Below are 17,129 nucleotides of genomic sequence, written 5' to 3' on the forward strand. Positions count from 1 at the left end.
TCCATATTTAATTAATTTAAAAAGATTGCATCTCAAATTTTCTTTGTACATTTGACATATTAACATAACACTGTTCAATAAAAAAATTATTTTCTACAAGATCTTATATCTGCATTAATTTATCGCAATTTTAAATGTGAAAATAAAATCTTGTGATACAAGATTGTTGATGTAGAAATTAAATTGCGAAACTGAAAGATATTTGAACAAAGTAAATATGGTAAAAACCATAATGTAAAATAAAAAATATTTATGATACTTAGTGCATAAAATAACACTTGCTATATAGTTTAAATTTAACGGTTTATTAAAATTATGGTAGTTACAATTTAAAGAACTACTTTTCTTGTAACATTCCATTTTATTTGATCTATTTTCTTTCTTTAACGAATATTTATCTAATTCGTAAAGCTCGTTTTTAAGCTCGTTTTTTTTCTTTAAATAGAATAGAATTGCGTGGCGGTAGAAGATTGCATTTCTATTTGACCCATCTTAAACTGCAAACGATGCAACCATCGTAAGAGTATCGTGTTCGATTCTCTTCGATTAGTAACGAAATTCTCCGCCATTCTGTTTGGTGGAAAGTCGCGGCAATTCTGCAATCGCATTTGTAAGTGCCCTGGTAGCTAATCGAACAAATCAACGATTGGTCAAGGTACTTTCAGTTGCAATTGTTTGGTTTTGTTTCCCATTCTATTCTTACCTGAACATGATGAGAAAATAATATGGCGTTCCATAGAGGTAGTAATTTACTCAACAGAATCGATCCGCATTCCAACAAGGCCTCTAACAAGCTTAAGAAATGCAAATTAAGCATTTCAGAGAGCTAAAAATAAAATTGTCTTTTCATGTCGTTGCCTCAAGCTCGTTGCGACTGTGTCAATTTAGGTAAGTAGACCTCTGACTCAAACAACATCGAGAATTACACTTACAGCTTTTGAGTAGGAAACGAGTTGCAAAATGCATGGCGTTATCTTGCCCCAAAATTCCAACAAGATATTCATGGTGACATTGTGGCTCTCACTGTTTGTTACGTTATTTTTCGACATTTCTTCCAAATACATCGTCCAAAGCTACGGTCGTAAATATAATGCAAGTCAATAGAGATTGATTGAGGAATTTTTAACATTTAACAATCTAATTGCAATCTATATAATATAAATACTTGGCAAAGGATGAACGCGTGGAACAGCGACGACATGTGGAGAACCGAGGTTTTCGATTGTTCCGGAAATCCCGAGAAAATGACTTGTATATGATCCGCGATGTGGCAAGACACTTCTTGAGGTATCGGTTGCGCCAATGGTATCGTTGAATGAGAATGACTGTTATTGTTGCCAGTAAACATTGCTATGTGCGTAAGCGATCCCAGTAACAGCCAGGATAACAGTCTGATGTGGCCGATACAATCGACGTATTCGCGAGCTCTAAAATGTTGGTAGAAAAAATCGCGTTCAATTAGCTTCCACGATTAATTAGATAAAATCTTATTAATGGCAGAAAATACAAGAGAGATGACGATAGCGATAGAAATAGCTTACCCTTGCGTTATAGACGGTGCGGTGTATAACCATGGTAAGTAACGCGCGACGGCTCTGTTCTCTCTATTGTTGCCTCTCGTAATTTCTAAAGCTACGTATTGAGCAAGGCCACACTTTAACATCCCACCTATCGTGTCCTCGTTCAATCCCGCTTGCATACCTTTGTTGTAACTCTGAATAAAGTGAAGTCCTTTAAGTAGCGAACGAAAGTAAACTTCGCAGAATCTTATCAACTAGCGATCAATTTGACACACATGTGCACGCGAAATGTCCTACCTTGATCTTGCTTAAAGTATGAAAATCAGTTAGAAAGTCTAGGACATCCGACAACTGATTCTTTAAAGATTCAGAGGCATTCGTGTTGTAGATCGGCGACATGTCTGTTTGAATATTATTCTCCATCGCCACGACACTATTAGGCAAGGATCCTCCAATGTCCTACGTTAATCATATTGTCACTGTTATTTTTTTCGATTTATCAATTTTTAATTATAAGATAATTAAATTATGCAAAGTTTAAACTGAAAATCTTGATGCATGTTATAAATATTACAATTTATACTTACTTGGAGCACAAACTGAAGCAGTAACAAAAAATTGGAGTCCGGTATTGTAATCTTAAATTTAATGGCCTGCATTAACTCGAATACAAGCGTCCTCCCAAAAAAGTGTTTGTCACGATCACGGGTAAATCCTCTATGGCACAAATAGCACAAGTCCGTTAAATAATTGTATTGCAGTGTTGAGTTTTGTATGGCGTAACTTAATACTTTGGAGAATGGATCCAGCATTCCCTAAAAGAATATTAATTATACAATACGATATTCAGGAAGAAAGAAGATTCTCACGTAATTTTATTGATAAAAGTACCTTCGATTGTTGAATTCCTGGAACCTTTAATATCGAAATCATAATTCGCAAGAGAGGAGTGATATCCTCGATGGAAGGAAGCATGAGAACGAGTCTTCGAAACAATCCATCGAACTGTGTAAGCAGTCCACTCCACGTGGCCGCAGCAGGACCTAGTCCTGCTTCCAATGGTAGACAATCCAAGTAACACGCAATATTATACAATATTACTGGCAGCCGTTCCAACGATAATGATTTTTTCATATTTAATGTCTGAAATCGGATTTTACAAGACACGTATAATTTTATTCTCCTATAGGTTCCAAAAGTGCGCTCAGCGAATTACAAAAACATTTACTGTTAAATTAAGCATGTACTTGTTGCACGTAATCAAGTTGCTCCCTTACCTCAAGCAACAACTGCAAGGGCGCGATCGGATTTAACTCGTTAAAGTCGACCAAAGCTTGTGCAACGCTTTTGAAAAACTGCAATCTTGTCGTTTCTGCAAGTTGAAAGAATGCAAAAGAAAAAAGGAACCTATTATTTGAAATTTTTTTAAGAAACTCGACGTTGGAAGACAATTATGCTCGTCAAATATATGTGACAATTGTAAAAGAATTGTTTGTAGCATATATGCCTATATTAAAAATTTGCAGATTAAGAAAATTATTAGAATTGGTCTATTAATCTATATCCATGCCATATCACTCTTACCATTCAAATGAGTCTGAAACATTTGCATAAATACTCCATTGGGTGCCAATTGGTGAAGAACACATCTGAGGAATTGATGTGCTACGCTGACCGCACCACCCGGGAGGTGCATATTCGTTTCGCTTTGCCATGGGTACATTGCGTTAAGCGAAACCCTGGTTCACACACAAGCAGGTACATTAATATTTTATTTTATCAGCTTTAACATATGGTAAAGGTAATATTTACTTGGTAACTACGCCGAGTATTTCCGGCAGTAATGGCGCCGCTAGAGATGGTTCTCGATGAATAAACGTTCCCAAGGTTATTATGCACAATCCAAGCTCTTCGTCGGAATACTCTTCTCTTATCGTTCCGCATTCCGAACACCTGCAGTGATGTTAGTCGAATAGAATTCAGTACGATAATAAATGATAATTTGGCTTAATAATATCCAGCACGTCGAACTACTACCTATCGTAAATGCAATCGTCGCCGATGCGAAATAAGCTTTGCTTTAAATTAAAATCCGCATGGTACGCTTGCTGAGAGACGATGTCTAAATCTTGTTGAACCTGTGGCCCAGACCTATCGGATAAGCGACAAATATATGGATTAAAATATGGGAATTATTCGCATAGTTTAAAAGGTACTAATAACTTGAAGAGTTTACCAGGACTCCGCTCGCCTCGCGTGTGTAATCGCATCTTGATCCGTTATAGCGGTGATCTTTCGTCCTCTGTCGCGTTGAATCCGAAATTGATCCTTCGAACCTCTGAGCTTCTGGTCATAGTCTGCTATTTTTGAAATAAAATCTCCGGGGTCGATCGCTGGTGGAGACGATTCCAAAGCCACCTGTTTAATTAGCCTTCTCGGACTTGCCGATCTACTCGAATTAACTTCATTACATGTTGGTACGAGTGATGTTGACTGTGAATGAATATAATATATAAATAGATGTTTTATTTTTACAAATCTATTTGGTCCTAAAAGTAACCATCCTATGCGTTTGTAGATCGCATAAATTAAAAATGCGTTCTTACCATATTTTCAGATGTTCCGCTGTCCTGCTTCGTGAGTGCCACATCACGAATGTCACGCTTTGTATCCTCAGTCGATTTATTCGTATCTAAAAAAAATATATATTTCGAATCGTTTGCTTGTTACAATTTTCAAAAAAACATTACACAGGCATAGATATTTGTAATAGCGAGAAATCCCAAGTACAAACCTTCTATGTCTGAAATATCGAGAGCCTGACGCACTCGCTCGACTAAGCTGGAAAAATCTCTCTGAGGACCAACCGGTAGCAGTCGTTCTGGCGTTGGAAACTCCAGTTGGGAAATGCTATGCGGACTCGTAATGTCGCTGGACAAGCCAGTTTCGCTATCTTGCTCGAACGAAGAACCTACAATATTATAATCAATTTCAATCTTTTAGGTCAGTCAGTTTTCTTTCTATTTTACTTTACTCTTTAATTGTCTATTCCGTTATCGCTGTAAACGTTTACTCACTGACTGTCAAAATGTCCATTTTTGACAACGGTGATTCTGGAGAGCCATATGTGTCTTCGCATTTTAATACACGTTGCGCGGTTCGCGAGCCTGCAAGAAATGGCTTGTCTTATTTATTATCAATTAATAAAACGATAATACACGCGCGCGAATTGCTTACCAGTCGCTCGAGCTATTGTACCAATGGGAAGCAATCGTTCGACGGTCGGAGTTATCAAAGGTTGCGAACTAGTGGGGGGATCACCTGTTTGCTGTCCATTCTCTGTACTTATGACCTGTGATGATATAGAAGAACTCAGCGCTGGCGAGCTCGAATTATCGCTGTTCGTCACTGTAATTACTTGGCAAGGTGAAATCGGCGAAGTCGCTGTAATTGTGATCTGTTCCACATGTTTCTGTCTACCTAAATGTTTCGCGTTTAAAGGCTCAATATTATTACTCCCGGCAGGTTTTACGAGCGCTTTTTCCTTTTCTCTCTCCTTTTCCATTTCCATTTCTTTTTCCTTCTCCGTTTCCTTCTCCTTTTCCTTTTCTTTCTCCTTTCCTTTCTTTTCTGTCTCCTTATCCTTTATCTTTGGTAATTCAGGTCTAGAAGTTTAAAAAAAATATATAAAAATATATATTAATAAAATATATATGGACTACACAACTTTCTCATAATAATATGTACTTATTCTCATTAATATTAAAAAATATATATATATTTTTTAATATTAATGAGAATAAGTACATATTATTATGAGAAAGTTGTGTAGTCCATATATATTTTTTTTAATATTAATGAGAATAAGTACATATTATTATGAGAAAGTTGTGTAGTCCAATATAAGTCCAATCCTACCTTTGAATATGAGAAATACTGGTTGCAAGAGCAAACGCGCTTGATAAATCATACGATCTCGATGTATCTCCATTGTAAGGTAAGTGTCCTTTGCCGTTTTTTATCGGCGGTGTAGCTGTTTTAGGAAAAAGTCTTGGAGGCTCTTGTTGTCCAGTGAGAAATGTGCTTGTTACCATCATTTTTACTCCTTCGTATACACTCCACTTCTTTTGAGGACCGCCCTTATTTCCCTGGAGCAAGAGATTACACGCTCTTAAGTCGCTAATAATTTATATTTATTTTGCAGTAATATATATATTATTACTTTTAATTAACACATGTTTATAAATACTTAGTTTTTCAATCTTGTTACTTTATGTTTTATACAAGTATTGTAATAATTACCTGACTAACTTCATCTTCGTTTCCACCTAAGAACCATGTAGGCTTCGTTGTGGATTCCGTCTTTGACTTGCTAATGTTTCGGTTGTTTGACTCAACCATACTCGTCCCGTCCGACACGATTGACATACGTGGTTCTTGAAGAGATGCATTTCTGGGAACCGTTTCTTCCAATTCCCCAAGGGATCCTCCGCTGCTGCCATGTAAGGTGCTGTCAGATTTTGGGCTCTCAGGGATCGCTGCCAGCTCGGACTCCGTATCATCCGCATTGATCGAATAGCTTTGCAAAAGTATTCGCAGTAGCGACAAATTTTAGCACACACGCTACTACTTAGTAAACTTTTTTCAATATGTGCAATAGAATTGACTACAAATTTACTGACCTGGTAAAATGTTTGTTGAAATAACGGCACGCTGGACTGTTATTCTCCTCCCAATGGGTTTCCATTTGTCCGTGCATCCCTCCGGGACTGCGTTGATGCACCGAGATTGGTGCGCGCAGCGGCGGGGTTTCTGTGTCTATTTCTCCCACCGTGTTCGCTGTCAATTCGTGTTCAACACCGAGCGAAGGTTGAGACACATCTGAGAGATACGTTGCTTTATAATTATTCGCCGAGAGATGATATTTACAATCCTTTGGATTTAGGTCTAAATTCTTACCGCGAGATCTGGAGGGTGGTGCACCCATAACTATAGTCGCCGGTATCCTTTTGCACTGATGGTGCTGCGTATTGAGCGTATTCAACACTATCTTCACTAATGCTTGGAGTTGATTGCACCATGGTTGTTGTCCGTATTGACACTAAAAGAAAGATTTATATTAATTAATGTAAGAAATTAATCTGCAACAATTGATTCGTGTAAAACTTCATATGCGTTCATATAATTGCCTGTAAAGATACACATCTTTAAGTTTATTATAAATATAGGTTCCTAGAAATTACATCTTGCGAATTGTCTTATATTTTATGTACATAATATGTTCATTCTTTTTCTCATACAATTATTCTTTACCTTGTACAAGATAACAAGCAGAGACATCAACCAAGACCGTCTGATGTGTGGCTCCAAATACCAAAGACTGTAATTCGGTGGTTGCTGCTCACCAGTGGGGGGTGTAGCTTGCGGAGGACAAGGACAGTATTGTAATATTGCCAGAATTGGTGGCGTCATCAGCCAACCCATCACATGATTCTGGTCTAACAATTGTGGCAAATTGGCAATAAAGACGTTAAACGCCGGCGAAAGCCTGTAATAGTTTTGAAGTTTGTATTAATATATAATTTTTACATCAATAAAAAATAACAAATGTAATTTACAATTACCATTGTGCCCAAGAAATTGTTAAACGTAACAAAATTTAAGCGTTTACAATAACAATTAATAAACTAATGTTATGGAAAGCTCACCGTAAACGTTGTGGAGTAGTATGAAAAGTGCGTTCAGTTTGATTGTATCCCAAAAGAAGATACAAGTGTCGCAAGACTATGCCCTGTGTTTTCGACATTGGTTTCTCGTCCGTCGGATAGGCCTGATTATAAATTTGAACATGCGGAATTGAGAAAGTATATAACTTTTTTAATATTTGATATTAAATATAATCGAGAGCGTTTCTTTCTTCTATGTGCATTACAATTAAATAGGTTGAGAATATACCTGATCCTGTCTCGATAGAAATTGCATTAAGAGGAAAACTAGTAGATGCATAGTTTCTTTATCTGCTTCTTCAAGATCAACGATTTTGTGGGTATATCCTGGTAATGTGCTAGCTTCGTCGACCATGTTCAATGAATGTATGTGACCATCTGCAAAGTTTTTCAATATTAATTACTAATTGAAGAGATTTACCAAAAAGGAGGAATAAGGTCTACAAAGTACGAATAACTTAATGTTGACTATATTTCTATATCTATCTTACTTTTCACAATTCAAAGAATTAATTATAAATATATGCTAAGTAAATTATAAATTTATGCTACATATGGCAAAGGAAAAGCATGCATGTCGCATTCGATCGCAAAGGCTAATTAAAGCGATACACGAAGGAACAGACTATTAATTCAAAGCCACGTTTCGAGATTAACGCGGGAATGAAGAATTTTATTTCTATATTGTTTAAAGTAATATAATTTGTTTTGCTTTCCGCAGGTAAAAGATCTTCCTGATTGAAACTGTGTATTTTGCGAAACGAAACAAAGTGGACTGTATCGTTAGATCTTCGTTATCACTTGTACACGTACAAAACATTTACAAGCAATATATTAATTCTTGCTCGACCGCTTTATATTTGTAAAACTCGCAAAACAGAATCGATCGAAAGCAATGGTATTTACACTTGAAACATACATCAACAGGCATCACTAAAGCATTTCTGCCGATTCTGCGATTTTGCATTGCTACTTACCGTTCGACCTATTCGACCGAACGATCCATCTGGAGTCGATTGCTTTAACATCCTTTAATAGTCCGTGTAATACAAACGAGCAACATATTTGCGCGTATACATTTATGTCTCGTCTACAGCTACGCAGGCAACACACGCTACTCTACCTGAAATACTGTTATTAGGCGGGGTGGACCCCAACAACTGACCCAGTCCGAATCTCGAGCTCTTCCTTTTCAAGATTGGCGCGGAATACTGTCGGCTGTACACCTTTTCCTTTTCTGCGTGAAAGATGCGGTAAACAAAAGGAGAAAAGTAACACACAGTGTACGACATAGTCTGTGATGTGCGCGAAGAGGCGATAGGGATATGGTCTAGAGAAAAGCGGGAACGCGTTTAGAGTACGTACCTTGCTTCGTGTCTTGCCGAGGTATCATCGACGCGGGTGCGGACATTGTACGCTTGTAAGGCCACTTTGTGCCGAAACTCGCGCTCAGCGTCTTCACGGAACTTGTCCCGCTACCGTCGGATTGAGAAAGTGCTTCGTGCGCGCGATGCAGCTTCTTCATGAACACCTCGCTGTTCATATCCGTATTTTTCAGGTCTTCAAAAGAAACACTTATTCAACTTGTACTTTACTTTATATCTTTTTTTAATAAAATGTCCTAAAATTTATATTTTCTTCTAACAGGATGATACTAACCGCGCAAGTAAGTCACATCTCCAGACTTCTCCAAATTGATTTGAGCCTCGAGAAATAGCGTGTCAAATCGATTCAAGAAAAATTCCCACGTCAAGATACGTCGATCGCTAAGGCTATTGTGTAGTTGATAGAGCGATTGCAATACCATTGGCCGGTCTACGATTACGGAATCGAATTGTGTCTCCAAGCATAAAATTAACGACTGAAATAAAATTGTCAGTAATAGTTTGAATGTGAAAGTTCAGAAATTGTACGCGATATCAACCAACGAATTAATTGAGAAGACCCGATAGCTTTCTAATTTAAAAGCTCCATTTTGGATAAGTGAAATTTTAAGCACTTAATAATGAAATTTACCCTAATTGCCGTGTCGTGAATAGTACCGAGATACAAAGTAGCACGCTGCGCAACATACACGTTATTGTCGTCCATGCTCGTGATTAAGTAACAGAACGCATTTGCTAATGCAGCTTGAAGACTCAATATATTCCGCAACGGCGTTGAGTCCATAAATCTCGCGATTAATGTAACACGTTCGACTGAAATATTGAGAAAGTTTATTATTTTTAAAATAGAATATATATTTCAAATAATTTCTGCATTAGTGCGAAAGATTGAATTAGAATGACAATAAATCAAGCAGTCAGTTTGTTCGGATTATAGGTGATTACCTGCGACGAATCTAACGCGCCAGTCGGAATTGTGAAACTCTTCTTGTACAAGCCGCCAGAAAGTATCGGTGCCGCAGGGTAATGTTACACAATGCAATAATAATGGAACGGTCACTTGTGCTATGTGTGAATGCTCTGCGTTTAGGAGCTCCCATAAGCTATAACAAGTAATAAATAATTGAGGAGATTGACAAACCAAGTTCTCGCGATTTCCCGCTGCTAGTTGCCTCCACGGAGAACACTTCAACACGTCTAATACGTACTTTTTTATCAACAAGTTCTCTTGGCACCATATAAAGAATCCTTGATGATCCTTCACCGCCGTATTAAACGCGTCACCATACAAGCACATCACGTTTAAGCACTGCAGCATGTAGTAAAGAATGTCTGGTTTGTCGATCGTCATTATCTCCTGCAAATGATATGTTTTAACGAACCAAATTAAGTAGCTTTGACGATTGTAGAATTTATTCTTGTAATTATAGGACAACGAATATTGTAACTTGAGATCTAATTACTTAAGTAGCTATCGGTCAACGCGTGATTATTAAATAAATTAATGAGCATAATTCTGTGCGCATATATCGCCTGACCGCCGTGATTTATACCGGCAGTACCTTCAGTAGTTTGTGAATATATTGAAGTTGCTCCGGTAATTCTTCAATCGTAAAACGAAACTTTCCTACAGAGGTGTGCCAAAAGTCTTCCGAGTCAGCTTCCGGACTTAAGCTCACGGGTTCGTCGTTTTCGCCTATCAGATGTGGTTTTGCCACGCTCACTGTTGCGGTAGCTAAAGAAACATGCGTGCATTTATATTACAATTATTATGAAGCGAATATAATTATCGAAAAGTGATACGTAGAGTATTGCCCTACCGACGTCCGTTTCTGACAGTGTGACCGTTCTCGCGACGGCTGACATGATCTTCTCCGTTGGCATGATAGCTGCGAGGTCCAGCTGTTCCGAAACTGTCTCTACTGTCGCTGTCATAATCTGTTCGAAGAACTGACATAAACGATCAAAATAGCTATTCCGGTAACATAGATTAGCCTACCGTGTCTTTGTGATCGGGCCGTGTCGTAGAAGAAGAGACAGAGAGAGAGAAGCGCATACGGACACATATACACATATTAAGACAGTTTCAAGTAGCATGCTGCTTTATTAATGGAGGTTCGTGTAATACGCAGTGACATTAGAAACGACATTTCTCTCGCGATGTTTGTCTCATTGCAGAGTGAATCTCTTTCCATGTCTTCTTTCCCCTTTTCAAGAAAGCGGAAATTTAATTGCTAATGAGACAGACATCGAACATGATATTAGCGCTCGAGTTTGAGTTTGCTATCTTAGAGTTCATGTATTAAGAGACGTACGTGTGGCATATGAACTAGGACCCCGCCGACAGAATGCATTTCTGGTATTGGCATGTTGATGACTACATCTGGTTTCGAATCGCCCTTCCTTGTCGTTTCCGGTGAACTTTTACGAGCATTCTCCTCCGCGGTTTCATCCACGATCGGCTGAAAAATGTGAAAAACTAGTCATTTCTTTCCTCTTTATGTATAACGAACTGCCCAAAATCGAGCAAAATTAATTACTACTTATTATTATCGCATCGTTCTACTATTGCATTATTATACATTAAATTGAATTATAAAGTCAACTAACGTCGGGCGGATACGCCGGATTTTCCGGTGCCATGTAAGTAATTAATTGTAGACATAACTGGTGCCAGATTACCCTCGACTCGCAATAAGAACATTCGATGTCCGACGTATCGCACACGTGGGAACTGTTCCAATTGGACGTAACTATGGACTTCATTAAATGGCAAGCATCTCGGCAAACCTTTGTATTAAGTCCGGTATGCTTGTCTACATTTTGTAGTTCCATCTGCCAAAACCAAAGTTTTTCATCATTCTCTTATTACGTAAAAGTGAAGAGGGATTGTACATGTAGTTAATATTTAGATTTTTAAGGTTTATATCTCACTTGTTTCAATAATATATCAAGCATGAGAATGCAACAAGATAGATTAAGTTCAGCGTTTGTTGTAAATTCCATGTGTCTCGGTGTTGGTACTACGTCATCGGAAAGTGGTGTTGATTTCCCTGAATCATTTTCCACTATGGGACCTAAAGCATTTTAAAGCCATCAAGTTTACACAACAGACTTGTACTTCTGAGTAATAAGTCCCAAGTGAATTTAATTTATAGTCAACATTTTTTAATATATCAGTTCTCCCGACAAGAGATTCTCAATCGATTGAAGATACAGTAATACTCGGTTATAATCAAATAATTATAATTGCATACATGTAATGTTTATATCGTCTTCCTTCGTAGATTTGTTTAGCTTTAGTTCTGATTCTGCCGAGCTCATTGACTGCATAACAGTAACTCCGTCGCTGAATATTGAAAATAATTGATCAAGGGGTAACGTTATTTCCAGCATGGTAAGCGTTTGCAACCAATTGAGGGCCTGTTCTTGCACCTTAGCGCTCGTATTGACGAAACGCTTCGCTATAAAGTTGTACATTTTCTTCACGTCAAATCCTAAAGAATTCATGTCCCGATCCAAAATCTTGCTGTAATATAAGTTGACAATTACTCGTCGTGTAAGCTGAAAATTCCAAATACGTAAAGATCTCTTCATGCCTTAATATTATTTTTAGCTCCTGCAGTTCATTTTCGGGAACGTCATTTACCACCGCTTCCATCCAGTGCGGCATCACGTAATCCCATACGTCGGGCGTAATCACTTCGTACGGTACCAGACAGAATAGCCGATGCAGTCCGTCTTTCAAATGCGATGTCCGTGAAGCCAAGGTTTCCCTTTCAACAGAATAACAAGTAATATTAATTACGTTAACGTGATTTAATCGCAATCGCAACGATATCATTTATTATAAGTTTCATATAGATCTTATTTATTTCGTAAAGATGCGAGTCTCTTCCTCACCAGTGACCACCGACTCTGACATAGTCCGCAGGATGTGGGAGAAGACAGGAAATAAATACTTCGTAATGTGTTTTCATAACTTCCGACAGCCACTCGCAAACGTACTCCGTTTTTAGCTTCTCGAGCGCGCTCTCCGCTTGGCCTGAAATGTTTTCGATCGATTGAGAGGTTGATCGTGAGAAGATGAAAATAGTGAAATTGTTTTAGGAACACTATTGTGATTTATCGTTAAACTATCAACTAGCGACATACAATACGATTGAAACACACAAACAGATTGGACACATTTATTGTTTCGCGAATTTATGGCATGCAAGTTATGCGAAGGTACATTTTTTTTTCCAAGTATTCGACATTTAAATGCAAATTTCAGATATGTGTCGAGTTGTGTGCTGATATCTTTGATACGTTGCATGCAATTTTTTTTTTGTATCAATATAAAGTCTCGAATCAATATTTTCTACTCGTTTAATTTGCACGACGCAACAGATTGAATTCGGCTAAATATTTCAGGCATAATTTGGCCTTCGGCCAATTTCGGAAACGAATATATTTGTATATCGACATAATAAATTTCTCTCGCGGGACAAACATGGAGACTGGCAACATACATTTCACATGTTTACAGAGTGTGTACACAGAGGATGCTCACATCTTGTACATCTTGCACATATTTAGCCGACATACCACGCTACTACCTACGTCTGGCTCTCTACGTCTACTTGAGTAAAGTGTATATATGCAAAGTGTTAAATTACCAACAGAAAAGATAAGGTGTATAAGTCTTTTTTCAATACCATCGAAACAGTAGGCAGTGACATGAAACCAATGAAATAACATTGACAATAAACGGCCCAGTATTTCAACCGGGGTATCCTCGTTAGGGGTACAAAGTCCCACTAGCAGCCATACGCCATATCTGCCAAGGAGCTGTCGTTCCTCCAGACTTGTTGGGTCGCAATGACCAAATGTACTCCCGATACCGCCAGCACCGCTCCCACTGGTACTCCCTACGAATCCCATGCCACCCTTATTGCTAGTACTAGCACTTATGTCTGTGTCCCGATTGCTATCGATACTTATCGGTTCAGCTTCTCTGAGTAAACTGCAAGACAAAAATATCGTGTCTGGCTGAGCTCGCAGCAATTATCATCAACGATTTTATAATAGCTTGCCTGACAATCGCCTGAACCATATAAGTTTGCGCTTGCGGGTCCAGCTGCGAGATGTGCGGAAGCGCCGTGTGATAAACGTGATCGCCGCCACGACGATTGTTGTGACGGATACTGTGACACTGCTGACAATATCTTATAGGATGATTGCCATTGTAACTCGCGCATTCTGTCGATAAGCAAACGCTGATAGCCGATTTGTCCGCTCCTCTGCAGTTCTGATTGAGAATAAAAATATCAAGTCAAATTTCAAATACTTGAGCGAGGTCATTCTCTCGGATCCGACGCGCTCACCTTGTTCTCGCAGATCATGGACACCTGTTGCATCGGATGCAAAATGTCGCAAAACATTTGATTCGGGTGGTCCCGATGGATCTCGTTCGCGCACTCGATACAGAGATAAAGAGGAGGCGGACATTCAACGGCGTACGTGATGGAAATGTGGTGATTGTAACAAACTTTGGCAGCTTCCGCATTACCGGCATTCGGACAGCTATCCCGTTGGCATACGAACGGGGTGAAATCGTCTAAAGTGCAGATAATAGTTTTGCACGTCGTATTTTGGGAATTGTCTGCTATCTTACCCGCAACATCGATACTTTGTCATTATGTTTTCCGTGCGCAACAGATTTGTAAAATGTATGTTAAAACGTAAGATAAGAATTGATAAAACATGACACATCACCGGTTGCATCAAAGTTCTCGCAGCTTTAACAAACTATAATACTGTAAAAGATATGCACAAATAGTAGATATATATCAGTTGTATTAATTATATATTTACTACTCACTGGCAAATTTTACCAGCACCGCGCGACGGTCGAATAGATTGGGATTAAACGAAGGCCAGTAGTAGAACAGCAATTTCGCAGCTGACGCTCTCGCCGACGCGGTGCCGTAGGCGATAACGCAAAGTATGTCCTTCACGACTCCTGGCTTCAGAGCCATCAAACACTCCAGCAGTTGACAGTGATGCGCTGGAAGAGAGAATGTTTCTCTTTCGTAATGCACATGTTTATAAATTTAATATTTGTAGTCACGCAAACGCACACTTTTGTAATAACGCGTGTTCTTAGAAAAGCGCGTGGGATATTAGCACATCTTAATTATCTAATTCGACAATTCTAAACCAACAATGCATTTTAAATTAAATACCAATATTAATTCTACACTTTCCCTATATATATGGTACCTGGATTATTGGAATATTGAAACACCATCATTATAACAGCGGCCACTGATTGGCTAGCGGCACTCTCGTCTCCAATTTCGGGTTTTCTTGCTGAAAATTAAAATGTCTGTAAATATCGTTCATTTCTTCTCTCTCTCTCTCTCTCTTTTTCTATCGTTAGCTTTCTATTGTTAGATTAAATCTTGATAATATAATTGTAGCTGCAAGCTAATTAATGATAATATCGCGTCATAAAAATAAAGGTGTTAAATCTGGTTAAAGCTTATACTAAAATTATATTAATCCTAAAATAAAAAGCGCACTATTCTACGCTTTATTCACTGGTTCTCCAGCCGGCAAGCCAATTTTTCATTTAACAGATAAGCTCCTATTGGTAAGATACTAAAACTTTCTTTCCACACTCACATTCCCTCCCGGCAGCTGTTATTCTCTCTTAGAAAGACGAGTGAATGTGTGCTTATCATATAACATACAGGTACAAGTAACACTGACACAAATATAAAAGCAGTGGAAAAACTCACTGATGGTGAACGGTAAAATGTAAAAACAGAGATAATTGACGATCTCTTCGTGTAGCTCCACGGGAAGTATGGATATCGTACTGGCAGTTAAGTACGACAAATTGTCTATCAGATCGTGATCGAGGAACAGCAACATGCACGCTAGACATTGTAGCAGGGCCTTCCCGAACGCTACAAAAATATATGTAAATTATATTTATTAGGCGCATTGAATTAAGGGCCGCTTGACAAGGATATCCCGAGAGCTTGAAGAATTACTGGATTAAGCAAGTAGTCTATAATCATATCGAGAGTAAATAATACGCTAAAAACTCAATCAACTTTTACTTATACCGTACGGATGTAGCAGTTAAGTCTTACACGCTACGTTTTCTCTGGAGCTGTTAGAGATAGAAATTAAATCTTTTTTTGGGCGGGGGGGATTTGGAGTCAAGGGGTCGAGTACATAAGTAACACTTCTAATTGTACACTCCGCTTGATAGCATTTTCGATAATAATGATAGAACGATGATGATAAACCTGGTAGGCCGATGTGAATCAGTGGTGCGACGTCAATCATTTGTGTCAGCGCGTTGTAAAGCTGCTTGTAGTCCAAATTTGGGAATAACGCCATTCGTTCCCCGTCGAGCTCTTGCGACTTGATCATGTCGAACGGCGACACGGACGATTCTTTCAACAAACCTGAGAATTTTTAACGGTACATTGCGTTGGATGAATCGCTCGGGTGATTACATTGAAAATTTGTTTCGCTCGTATCCACTTACATAGCAACGTTTGGGAAAAGTATTTCAATATGTTTGCGATGTCTAAGCCGGAAGGTATCGGCTGAGTCCCGTAAAGTAGCCGCTGATAAGCGTCGTGCAGACTAGCGAGCTTGAGACTGTCTGTAATGTAAAATTTGCACAAGGTAAAGTTTCTAAAAATCCTTCCTTTACACGTGAAAACCACGTCTGCTTAGTAGAGTTGGTTGGAGGATGATTGGTTGAAAGAATATATTATTAAACTAAAGAAATAGAGGAAAGTCCCATTTTATATAAGATAAGCTCCTAATACGAGATAGCTGGATCTCTCCGCTAACTTAATAGGCATTGTTTGCTGGTTCCATCATGAATTTCTTGCGGGCGAAGTCCATTTAGTGGAAAATTCATTGGTAAATCCTGTAATCGTCGCGGAAAAAAGATTTGTCATCGAATTTGGACGTTGAAAACGTGCTGTCTAATGACACGAGAACTTTCCTCCGCGAGTTACAACGAGGATTCACTTTTCCCTCCAACCGACAGGGCAACGCGCGATGGACACTCGGTAATTACATGCTGCATATCTGGTGCCCATTGTGACGATCCAAACTGAGCGGGCTCACTCTCGCGCATCCGGAACACGTCGGATCACGGCATCGTCAGACTCCAATTCTACGCAATAATAAAATTCCAGGTGAGGACAAGCGGTTTGTATCGAACGGAAGGAGGATCATCCCGAGCGACAATACCTTGGACAATTCTCCGGGCTGGACGTACCGGGCGGGCTCACCGGAGTCGTCTGCGAGCTGCCGCAGGCCGCGAGGGTGAACGACGGGGAAAACGGACGTGCGCGCGTTTTCATATTGATCCGTTCGAAATGCTCCGCGACGCTGCGCGTTGATATTTTCGTCATTCCTCACTCGCATCCCCTGATGATCGTATACTCGTGTAGGATTAACAGGGCCGCGCTGTT

The 17,129-nt window shown here is 39.0% G+C and overlaps 1 protein-coding gene across 1 annotated transcript; it reads right to left on the reverse strand.

Moving 5' to 3' along the window:
- Positions 1 to 287: 287 nt before the first annotated feature.
- LOC105564018 (protein unc-79 homolog) lies at positions 288 to 17,005 on the reverse strand. Its single transcript, XM_012016086.1, has 48 exons — positions 16,906 to 17,005; positions 16,730 to 16,828; positions 16,184 to 16,303; positions 15,939 to 16,100; positions 15,420 to 15,590; positions 14,899 to 14,988; positions 14,498 to 14,683; positions 14,001 to 14,233; positions 13,710 to 13,924; positions 13,293 to 13,639; positions 12,535 to 12,676; positions 12,231 to 12,407; positions 11,889 to 12,160; positions 11,566 to 11,708; positions 11,242 to 11,466; positions 10,947 to 11,093; positions 10,452 to 10,581; positions 10,194 to 10,366; positions 9,840 to 9,988; positions 9,577 to 9,734; positions 9,263 to 9,444; positions 8,906 to 9,107; positions 8,612 to 8,806; positions 8,370 to 8,483; positions 7,476 to 7,624; positions 7,229 to 7,350; positions 6,834 to 7,068; positions 6,480 to 6,621; positions 6,203 to 6,401; positions 5,823 to 6,099; positions 5,439 to 5,668; positions 4,758 to 5,185; positions 4,598 to 4,687; positions 4,315 to 4,491; positions 4,127 to 4,212; positions 3,757 to 4,013; positions 3,558 to 3,671; positions 3,333 to 3,473; positions 3,105 to 3,259; positions 2,798 to 2,892; positions 2,412 to 2,663; positions 2,108 to 2,335; positions 1,818 to 1,979; positions 1,542 to 1,714; positions 1,166 to 1,427; positions 933 to 1,073; positions 704 to 826; positions 288 to 626 (listed from the first exon to the last, which is right to left on the reverse strand). Exons 2-48 carry the CDS (start codon positions 16,749 to 16,751, stop codon positions 438 to 440), a joined length of 8,382 nt encoding a protein of 2,793 aa, XP_011871476.1. The 5' UTR covers positions 16,752 to 16,828; positions 16,906 to 17,005; the 3' UTR covers positions 288 to 437.
- Positions 17,006 to 17,129: the final 124 nt, after the last annotated feature.

Source organism: Vollenhovia emeryi, unplaced genomic scaffold (genome assembly GCF_000949405.1).
Source record: "Vollenhovia emeryi isolate VEMERY1.0 unplaced genomic scaffold, V.emery_V1.0 DF939169.1, whole genome shotgun sequence".
Classification (NCBI taxonomy): domain Eukaryota; kingdom Metazoa; phylum Arthropoda; class Insecta; order Hymenoptera; family Formicidae; genus Vollenhovia; species Vollenhovia emeryi.

Coding starts and splice junctions, on each gene's coding strand:
- LOC105564018 (XM_012016086.1), bottom strand. CDS start 16,751: ATGGGCACCAGATATGCAGCAT. Junction 14,989..15,419: donor CATTTTACCGTTCACCATCA/GTGAGTTTTTCC, acceptor TTTAATTTTCAG/CAAGAAAACCCGAAATTGGA. Junction 3,672..3,756: donor GCGAGGCGAGCGGAGTCCTG/GTAAACTCTTCA, acceptor CTTATCCGATAG/GTCTGGGCCACAGGTTCAAC.